The sequence below is a fragment of the Garra rufa genome, chromosome 11 (assembly GCF_049309525.1).
Source record: "Garra rufa chromosome 11, GarRuf1.0, whole genome shotgun sequence".
Classification (NCBI taxonomy): Eukaryota; Metazoa; Chordata; class Actinopteri; order Cypriniformes; family Cyprinidae; genus Garra; species Garra rufa.
Window position 1 is genome coordinate 5,198,421 of NC_133371.1, and position 11,015 is coordinate 5,209,435.

An 11,015-nucleotide genomic window follows, 5' to 3' on the forward strand; every position below is an offset into this window, starting at 1 on the left:
AATTATTTCCAATTCATAAACACAAGACTCATAACAGAGTAGAACCCTGAGGCCAATCTTCTGGCTCGCCTTAAGCATTTGAGGGTCGGGAGACTTTTCATCTGCTTTCATTATATTAGTTTCAAAACAGAGTAAGTAAAAAAACAACAACAATTGACAGTAGGAATAAGTCACTTTTTATTGAGTAAAAATCAGACATGAAGACGTGCAGACTAAAAACCAGTGTAACAAAGTCACCATGATCCAAAAAAAAAAAAAGTCTGCATCCAGCTGTAAAAAAATATGATCTATTTCCAGAGAAACCACCAATTTGTTTTCCATCTTTATTAATTATTCCTATAGCTGTGCAAAGTATCGGTGTCCTTCCTGAAAACATTTTCAATTTTTTTTTTATGTAACTAGTGATTTTCCCACCTTCTGAAAAAGGTTGCTTTTATAAATCAAAGCATTTCCCATATTACATCAACACTGAACCCATCTTTACACTGTAAATATGTACTTTCATATTCTTTCAACATTAAAAAACTAAAACGGCAAAATAACAAGAAATCAAGAAAAGAAAAAGTAAAACAGACAACTAGGTCAACACTGACCATTCGAATCAAACACAAACTCACAGTCTGACAGACGTGAGGTAACAGGAAAACACTCAGCGTCTGTGACGACTGTGGCTTGAATGGCTGCTGCTGTGGTGTTTGCTTTTATGAGAGCGTTCGTAGGAGCGCGAGCGTTCGCGCCGGTCGCGGTGATGGCCTCCGCTGCTACGCTCGTGCTTGTGCTTCTTCGCCAAGTCCGAGGAACCTCGATCCCGGTCCCGCTCTCTCTCACGCTCCCTGTCCCGCTCACGGGGCTTGCTGGTGGAACGAGAGCGGCTGCGCGAGCGTTTCCTCTTGTGGCCGTGTCTGCTGTGCTGGTGCAGGTCGTCTGAGCGCTGCTTTGACTTCAAGTGTGGCAGGAGGGGAGACGGAGGGCCGTGGTTGGTGTGTCTTCGTGGAGATGGGCTGCGGCTGCGAGAACGGCTCCGGGATCGAGAGCTGTAAGTGCCTGAGTGACTGCGCCTGTTATTGTAACTAAACAAAAAAAAAAAAAAAAAAAAAACAGCAGTTGAGTAAAGACACTAACATCACAGAGCATAAAGCAAATGGTACTCACTGTCGTCTGGGAGAGCGCGATCTTGACCGGGATCTCGTTCTGGAACGAGAGCGACTCCCACTTCTACTGTTCCGACCTAACTTGCTATCCTTCCTGAGTCTAAAAGAAAAACCCAAGAAGATTCTTAATTAGGGCACTTTGATTAAACAAAACACAAGTATTTGATGAGAGTCAAGCCTGTGTAACACTCACCCGTTGTGTGGGCTCTTAGAGCCCTGAGGCCGATCTTCTGGTTCTTTCTTCATCGCCTTAAGCATTTGAGAATTGGGAGACTTCTCATCTGCTTTCATTATATTAGGTGAACCTGACAGGAAGAATCAAATTTGATGACAGCTTTATAAGGAGAAGTTCAGCAGAATGTTCTTGCTGCCTAGAAACGTTTTTAAGCTTCTGACACACTTGTACTTTTCTTTGATGCTGACTAATAGAATCAAAGAAAGAAAATCAAAGAACTTGAAGTTTGTCTAGCTAATTTAATTGCCAATTTTCCTTTTGTTTTCTCTAAGTACTTTTTCAAAATTGTAAGAAAAATGTAACTAACAATTGGATGGTTTTTTTTAACTGTGTACTCGAACAAAAACTCCTGAAATTCTTTTTTTCCTTTAGAAAGTTGTATTTAGGTGTTTTACACTTCCAAATGAATTGTCTACATCTGTGACTCTGGACCACAAAACCTGTCATATGGATCAATTTTTTTTTAAAAATTGAGATTTATACAGCATAAAAATAAGCTTTCCACTGATGTGTGGTTTGTTTGGATAGGACAATATTCAGTCAAGATACAAGTATTTGAAAATCTGGAACCTGAGGATACAAAAAAAAAAAAAAAAAAAAAAAAAAATACTGAGAAAACCACCTTTATAGTACTTTATAGACATTCTTAGCAATGCATATTACTAATCAAATTAAGTTTTGATATATTGATGGTGGGATATTTACAAAATATCTTAATGGAACATGATATTTACTTAATATCCTAATGATTTTACAAATATACCCGTGCTACTTAAGATTGGTTTTGTGGTCCAGGGTATAACATTGGTCCAGTAAATTATAGTCAATTATTATAATATTATTATAGACGCTTTTCAGGGAAAAACAGTCCTATTTAGTTTAGTGACAATATAGATGTGTCCAAAGCATTTCAAAGGTAAAGTCACAGTGTTCTAAAATAAAAAATAAAACCTTTTCATATACATATATTCTTAATCTGAGTATAAACAAACAGTGTAGCAAGTAGTGAAAGCAACAGCAAAATTATTCACAAACTACACACAAAATAAAAATGTTACATAATATATCAACAAAATGGATCGATCCGCTGGCTGTACTCTGTCGCAATTGATTTTACCGGGACTAGCAACGCTAAAACCTAATTGCAGTGCTTCATCCTTGTTTTTGGTTTGTGTTACGTCTGACGTGTTTTTCTGTGCTTTTTCAAAGAGTGCTGTCATGCAAATGTGTTTTGTGTTTTTGTTCATGCAGAAACACTAATTGGTGGTTCAAAAGATGAAACCAATGTTTATTGGTTAAACAGATCTGAGCACTGGGGTGAGACTAAGCATCAACAATCGTTCCTGAGGAACAAAATGCATTGGTTTCATCTGACGAATCAATGCTGATCAAAATTTGATGTAATAACATTTACTACGGAGCCTCTGAATATCCAAACAAGACAATTTCTCTTAAAAGCGGAGCATTCAAATTGGATTAACGGTTCAAATGCTATTAAACACTTAAGAACAATAGTTATTTTTAGCCACAGTCTTTGAGGGTTAACCGAAGTGATCAAGTGTAGCTCAAAGAATAAAGTTCTCACAATTCCTGTGCTGTATTTCAAGTCTTTTGAAGCCAAATAATAGCTTTACGGCAGGGTATGCATAAAAACTTTAAGCTTTACCTTAATTGTACAGAAAAGTGAAGCCCGGAAACATCTACTATTTTTGTCACAGACAAATGCAACATAAATCTGCATTTGGAACAACAAGGGTAAACAATTTCTACAAGTAAAGCCAGAGCAAAGAGCAAAATGGTTCTTAAAAAAAAAAAAAAAAAAAAAAAAAAAGACTGCACAATAGGCATTGGAAGCGACAACTTACATGGTTTGGATCCAGGAGAGAATCCACCCAATGTGGAGAGAGCAGGAGTGCCATCTGGATTCAGTCCTTTGGCCTTCAGTTTGGCTTCCTGTAGAGCCACCTTCCGCTTGTCCACTTCCTTCTCCATCAAATCATAATTTGGCTAAAACACAGAGGAAACAAAAACTCAATATAGCACAAGTGACGACCTGCTAACTCTAGAACGAGAGTGACCTGAAACGAGTCTAACCTTTTTTCTGGTGTACAACTTCAGAGTGGTTACACATATATCCGTGATCTCTTCCTCCGTGGCACCAAACAGCAGATACCAGAGTGGCCGAGAGGGTAACGATATCTGAGAGAAAGACTAACGTGAATTACCAAAACCAGAGCTGAAACGCAGGTGGAGATGAAGGACAAAGAAACGGTCCTGTACCTGTAGCACTCGTGCAGCGAGGTAAATGCAGGCACAGGCGATGGTCTCCGCTTGAAATCTCACAAACACATTAGTGCGAAGGCTGTCATTCATATAGTTCCTGCAACACAGAAGGTGAACCACAAAATTGCAATTTCCCTGCACGTGTTGTTCATCTATAACTTCATCTTTATGTACAAGGTTTGATGCACAAAAGACCAAATATTAATGGAGGCTTGAGTTTAACTTGGTCCTTTCCCTCTCTGTCTCACATTCTTCTGCGGTTCTACAGAAGTGTAAAGGCAAGCATGCAGTGCACATCGGTGCACAAAGACAAGCTCATCGAAGGATGTTTGTCAAACTGGTTCCATCAGCGTGCATGTGACAAAATACTACAACTCCATTTCTACTTTGCATAAAATAAGCAGATGGTGGAGAATCTGGATTTTTAAGGCAGTGGGGGAGTAGCACTGATGACTGCATGCAACTTGTTACAATAAATGGCATGCATGGCGACCATGAGTCAATGCGGGACGAGAGCATCTGCCTTGGGAATGAACAAATACACAACTCCTGTAGTACTAGACTAAACCGCTAACAAACTTGCAGACAGACAAAATCTCAAACATCAATTCTGAATGACGGCCAGATATGGAATGCAAAGCTCTCTCTTTCAAAAAAGACAAACAGGCAGATGGACAGCCTGGACCTGAAATGCTCCATGTCATTATGAAAAATATGGGTAATACTACAGTGATGTGCATTATGCTGGAATAGAAAGGCCTTAGAACATCTGATTTAGATGGAAAAGCTGAGTGTCATTCAAGCGTAGACTGAGCAAGGGAGTGTTCCTGTAAGACACAACGCCTCACACCAAATTACTCATAACAACTGCATATTGAAAGGAATGGTTCACCAAAATGAAGTCTTTTACTCACCATCATGTCATTCTAAACCTATGAAACTTTCACAAAAAGAAGAAATATTCAACAAGATCAAGATTCTTCATGCAAGAGATGCATATGGTGAGTGGAGGACACTATAAGCAAAGTGAATACTTTTATTTATCCTTTGCCATTGGATGAAAAAGAAAATCACATGGGTTTGAGAAGACATGGTGAATAAAAATTCATTTTGGGAAGATTTACCAGAATTGAAGTACATTTAGGAGGAAAAAAATAAAGACTACTTACACCACCTAAATCTAGTAGTTAAGGTCTAATAATGAAATGCGAATATCAGGCTTTAAAGGATTGGTTCATTTCCAGAACAAAAATTTACAGATAAATGTACTCACCCCTTATGTTTACGGCTTTCTTTCTTCAGTCTTGAAGAAACTGTTTTTTGAGGAAAACATTTCAGGATTTCTCTCCATATAATGGACTTCTATGGTGCCCCCGAGTTTGAACTTCCAAAATAGTTTAAACGCAGCCTTAAAGGACTCTAAACGATCCCAGACGAGGAAGAAGGGTGTTATCTAGCGAAATGATTGGTTATTTTCGAAACAAATTGACAATTTATACACTTTTTAAAGTCAAATGATCATCTCGCATTAACCAGGATCACACAGACTATGCATGCGCATCGCAGAGAATTGTCAATTTGTTTCAAAATTAAATGATTGTTTTGCTAGATAACACCCTTTTTCCTTGGTTGGGATCATTTAGAGCCCTTTGAAGCTGCATTTTGGAAGTTCAAACTTGGGGGCACCATAGAAGTCCATTATATGGAGAGAATTCCTGAAATGTTTTCCTCAAAAACAATTTCTTTACGACTGAAGAAAGAAAGACATGAACATCTTGGATGACAAGGGATGGAGTACATTATCTGTACATTTTTGTTCTTGAAGTTAATCCTTTAAAACTACCTTTTAAAGTAAAACCAAATCATTTAAAAAAAAGACAGAGAGAGAGATAAATCTTGAAACTTGAAGCAAAACCAAAAATACAAATCCTTTTGGACAACCGCAAGAAAACAAGATGCTGCTGGCAGCTGGAAAAGGCCCCCTTCAGTGATTCTCGGGCAGAGAGCTCTCACTGGATTGGCTGTCTCGAGAAGGGCAGCCAATGAGGGGGGAGATTCCTGAGGTCATGTGGTTGGAGGAGCAGAGTTCAGAGGTTCTTTATGACACTTACCATCATGGACTACCCTTTAATCAAAGAGTAGAGAGAAAGGACAAAGTTAAACTAAGCTCTCCATTTTCCTTTCAATTACAGCCATGAACAAGAGATTTAAAACAGAGGACACACACATGAGTCACGAACACACCATTCCATCAGATGAGGGGACAGAAGTGTTACGTAACAGAGGCAGAGGGGTTCATTAGTGGGCTGGTTACACCGCAACGTCTAGACAGCATATTTACTCACCAGGCTGTCTGGACAAACGTTTGGTTCTTCTCACATTCAAGGACTTGCAGGTACATGACGATAATCTACAAAATCGACGGAAATGCATGTTAAGTCGTTCATTCAAAAACAAAAAAACAAAAACAAAAAAAACACTGAGAGCAGGATCTGAGATAGTGGACGTACCTTGTGTGGGTGTTTGACGTGGACGCAGAAGCCCAGCTCCTTCAGCACACGCCGTTCAGCTTTTATCACCTGGTTTTTGGTGTTTATGTAGTTCTGATCAAGTATCAATGGGCTTGGACTCCTGATTCATGGAGGAACGAAAGTAAAATGGTTTCCCCTTACCCAAATACTATTCATAACAATGAAAAAAAATGCCTTTTTGTTTGCTTCATTTTAAATTCAAAGCATTCTGTTTCCCTTTCCAACCAACTACAGGCAACAGGTCCAGTTTTTTGACTCCTGTAATTTCAGTGTAAGACTTTCAGTACTGCCACCAGTGACTGTTAGATGAAAAAAAGAAAATGCTCCACCTCTCACCACATCATAGCTTCAACAGAAAGATTTAAAATATACATATATATTCTTCTAGAAACAAGCAATATCACAATTATACACTAACCACCTAACTCTTTTGTAAGTCGCTTTGGATAAAAGCGTCTGCTCAATGTCTAAATGTAATGTAAATCTTGAGGAACAAAAGCACCAAAAACCTCAACACACAGCAAAACACAGTCCCAGTATGACAAAACACATAGGAGATGTGAGCTCTTTATCAAAAACACTACTAGCAGAACAAGTTCATGACATGCTAACAGTGCTGAGTCACGATCTGAAAATAGCATGAATAGATGTGTCAGGTAATCATGTAAATAACAATGGTCACCTTCACCACATTATCTAAATATGCACTCCAAAACTAAGAAATACTGACTAACTAGAATGCATTTCAATGAAATGTGCTCTTTTAACTATTGAAATACTGCAACAGTCCAATTATTAAAACGATAGTTATATTTTAGTTGCATACCCAACCTGATATTGCAAAATCAATTACCCATATAGCAAAACGTCATTTATTTTGAACAAAACTAACAGAATTGAAATGCCACCGCTTTAACGGATTAAATTGTTTATATTTATTATCAAAATGTTTTTATTTTCACTGCACCGTCCACAAGTGCATGAATATTTCATAAAACAAAAACAGTTGTTTTCATATGAACATCTAAAATCATAATCACCATAAAAACCTACTCAGTCATTTCTAAAGCAGAATGCACACAATGATCTTACGAAACAGCTCTAACAACCAAAAGTTGACATTTAACGACTGTTCTTTGTATAACGAACGTTTAATTGTGAATTTTAGACAATAAAGCACCCAACCTAAACATAACGCTTGCATTGAGACAAAAAAGGCACATTCTCAGTATGCTCCCATCATGTGCATATATTTAAAAGACTTCTTCAAAGATCTTGCATGTGCAGCGTGGACGTTTTCTGTGGAAGCTATGACATGTGTGGTGAGGTGTCCTTTTTTTTAACAGCAATGAAATGAAAATTTAGATCATCACCTGTGCTGGCAGAGACAATAAGCTTAAACTGAGATACAGGAGTCACCCAGACGCTTCGGACCAGCGGCCAACCTGTCGATCCCCGATATCCCAGTGACCGCTTTCAGACCACTGGCTTCTCCCGGGGGAGGGGGGGAAGCGACACCTCGCTCACTGTTGCCATGCCGACTGCTTCATCTCTACGTACCATTCCACATCACCCAGGCATTGGTAAATGTAGCTGGTCGCTGTTAGTTGGTTGCAAGGGAAAAAAGAATTCAAGTTAATACCGCGTCCTTGATTTCAGCTGAACAAATTTTCCTTTTTATCCTCTTCAAATTTCTTTAAAATATGCTAGGCAGTCATTAGCCACACTACAGCTCAGTCAGCATCATTCCCCTGATCAAGATTAAACTTTTGAGCCGTCTGAATGTTTTTTACTTGCTCAGGTAATCAGAATATCCTGCTGTTACTACCAATTATGACTGATGAAGGAACTGAAAAGCTTTAAAATGGTTTAGAATAAAGCAAACAAAATTAAGACATCATATCAACGACAAACAGAGGTGCACAGACCACTCACACTTAACACGTTTAAGTATATCTGAATCGTTTACAATTTAAGGTGATGACGTTAAATGTTATTCAAAGAAAAATAAATCGGTTAAGGTAGCAAACAAAGGAAACGAAGTGACAGAATGAGCCATGCTTACCTTTTGCCTCGGAGCTGCCTTAAATGATGAAACACGTTGATGACATCCCTAATTCGTCGAGGGGCTTCTTCGATCTTTGAAGCCAAGTTAACACAGGCCATGGCCACAATCTAGAGAGAGAACAAATGACAGAAAGAGTGATTAAAAACACCATTACACAAGAAAGCAAGCAAAATACATTAGTTAAAGGGCAAAAAAAAACATACATTTCAAGACTTTTCAGTGGGTGAAAACACTTCCTTTTAAACAGTGAATTTGAGCAATTGTTGTGTAACATTCCCTGCTGGAAAAAATAGCTAAAACCAGCCTAGGCTGGTTGGCTGGTCTTAGCTGGTTTAAGCTTGAAGCAGCTGGTTTTAGTTGATCTCCCAGCTTGACCAGTTAAGACCAGCCTGGCCAGGGTGGAAAAGTGGCCAAAACCCCTCTAAAACCAGCCTGCTGACAAGCTAAAACCAGCCTAATTGAACAGGTAAAACCAACCTAGGCTGGTGGGCTGGTCTTAGCTGGTTTAAACTGGAAATAGCTGGTTTTAGTTGGTCTCCCAGCCAGGTCAGGCTGGTTTTAGCTGGTGGTCTCCCAGCTTGACCAGTTAAGACCAGCCTGGTCAGGGTGGGAAAGTGGCCAAAACCCCTCTAAAACCAGCTAAAACCAGCCTGGTTGAACAGGTAAAACCAGCCTAGGCTGGTGGGCTGGTCTTAGCTGGTTTAAACTGGAAATAGCTGGTTTTAGTTGGTCTCCCAGCCAGGTCAGGCTGGTTTTAGCTGGTGGTCTCCCAGTCTGACCAGTAAAGGCCAGCCTGGTCAGGGTGGGAAAGTGGCCAAAACCCCTCTAAAACCAGCTAAAACCAGCCTGGTTAAACAGGTAAAACCAACCTAGGCTGGTGGGCTGGTCTTAGCTGTTTTAAACTGGAAATAGCTGGTTTTAGTTGGTCTCCCAGCCAGGTCAGGCTGGTTTTAGCTGGTGGTCTCCCAGTCTGACCAGTAAAGGCCAGCCTGGTCAGGGTGGGAAAGTGGCCAAAACCCCTCTAAAACCAGCTAAAACCAGCCTGGTTGAACAGGTAAAACCAGCCTAGGCTGGTTGGCTGGTCTTAGCTGGTTTAAGCTGGAAGTAGCTGGTTTTAGTTGGTTTCCCAGTCAGGCCAGGCTGGTTTTATCTGGTGGTCTCCCAGTCTGACCAGTAAAGGCCAGCCTGGTCAGGGTGGAAAAGTGGCTAAAATACCTCTAAAACCAGCCTGTTGACCAGCTAAAACCAGCCTGGTTAAACAGCTAAAACCAGCCTAGGCTGGTTGGCTGGTCTTAGCTGGTTTAAACTGGAAATAGCTGGTTTTAGTTGGTCTCCCAGCCAGGTCAGGCTGGTTTTAGCTGGTGGTTTCCCAGCTTGACCAGTTAAGACCAGCCCGCTCAGGGTGGGGAAGTGGCCAAAACTCCTCTAAAACCAGCCTGCTGACCAACTAAAACAAGCCTAGGCTGGTTGGCTGGTTTAAACTGGATGTAGCTGGTGGTCTCCCAGCCTGCAGACCAGCTAAAACCAGCCTAGGCTGGTTGGCTGGTCTTAGCTGGTTTAAGCTGGAAGTAGCTGGTTTTAGTTGGTTTTCCAGTCAGGCCAGGCTGGTTTTAGCTGGTGGTCTCCCAGTCTGAGCAGTTAAGACCAGCCTGGTCAGGGTGGAAACACGAAAAACATCAGTACTGTATCACTGTCATCTATTATCAAGTTAAGCAGTTCCCTGTTATTTGAAAACACGCCCCATATAATTATCCAATTATAACACTAAAGCTTAAAAAATCTTTATACACTAGTGAGTCATAGTTTTTGTTATCATCTGGTTGAATGTCGTTTGCTATAATGTTAACCCAAACAACATGGCTGCCATCCGCATTGCTTGTAAACACGGCTTCATTCTCTTACCTCAAAACTGTGTTTGACGAATGACTTCGAGTAGAAGAATCGATGAAAAAGGACTTGTCCGGTCGCCATGGCCACCTGAAACATAATTACGATTAAAGAAAATTTAATAAACACAAACGCTCCTGTTTCGTTTCAAAAGCAACGTCCGCCATTTTGTTTTTGTCTAACCGATGGACACCGTTTGCGAAAGACGTTCAAAATCATTGATATTGATCTCTAGATTAGGCGTGTGGTAAAAACTAAATTTAGATATAACTTATTTAGAAGGAAAAAATAAATGTTAAGTCTATTTAAAGTCTTTTGTTTGATTATGCGTGCTTGTTTTCAAAATTGCTTCATGGCGATTGTATATTTAAAGCCACCATGATTTGACAGCTTAGTAGAAACAGTCTGACAAACCGATTAATTAACGTAACGTTACCTGCGGTAGTCGCAGAAGGATTCCGGCGGCCTGGATAAGCTCGCAGCCCAGGATCCGCAGGTCTGTCTCGGTGTACAGGTCGAGGCCATCCTGCATAGACGGGGTTGGGGAGAGCTTTTCCTCCGGAATCAAAGAATTGTCGATGGTGAGGAAGACTTCGGAATACACTTTGTCCCCTATTAATATGCCCTCGCTATTAGCAGGCGCGTTTGCGGCGGGACCGGTGACCATCGACGCCTCCATGATCGCTGTCGTCGGTACCTGCCGAGGACGTTAGAATCTAGAACTAAATTCGTAACCCAGAGCGGAAAACAGCAGTGAACATCGGTGCTTATGTGACAGCTCGCTGATTGGTGCAGAGATGTATCATGTGACCAAAACAAACCAATCGCTGTCAGAGAAGTGTTACTTTATTCAACGCTTT

The 11,015-nt window shown here is 40.4% G+C and overlaps 1 protein-coding gene across 2 annotated transcripts; it reads right to left on the minus strand.

Annotated features, from left to right (window-relative positions):
• Window positions 1–153: 153 nt before the first annotated feature.
• Window positions 154–10,876, minus strand: ccnl1a (cyclin L1a). Of its 2 annotated transcripts, XM_073850277.1 has the most exons (11): window positions 10,592–10,876; window positions 10,171–10,245; window positions 8,266–8,375; window positions 6,180–6,300; window positions 6,015–6,079; window positions 3,667–3,766; window positions 3,481–3,585; window positions 3,252–3,393; window positions 1,345–1,456; window positions 1,153–1,251; window positions 154–1,070 (listed from the first exon to the last, which is right to left on the minus strand). In XM_073850277.1, the coding sequence occupies exons 1-11, from the start codon at window positions 10,832–10,834 to the stop codon at window positions 650–652; spliced, it is 1,593 nt and encodes a 530-aa protein (XP_073706378.1). In that variant the 5' UTR covers window positions 10,835–10,876; the 3' UTR covers window positions 154–649. The 2 variants fall into 2 exon arrangements, 1 of the variants encoding a protein (XP_073706378.1); XR_012357012.1 differs by lacking the exons at window positions 154–1,070; window positions 1,153–1,251; window positions 1,345–1,456; window positions 3,252–3,393 and adding an exon at window positions 5,781–5,794 and having other exon boundaries at window positions 3,551–3,585.
• Window positions 10,877–11,015: the final 139 nt, after the last annotated feature.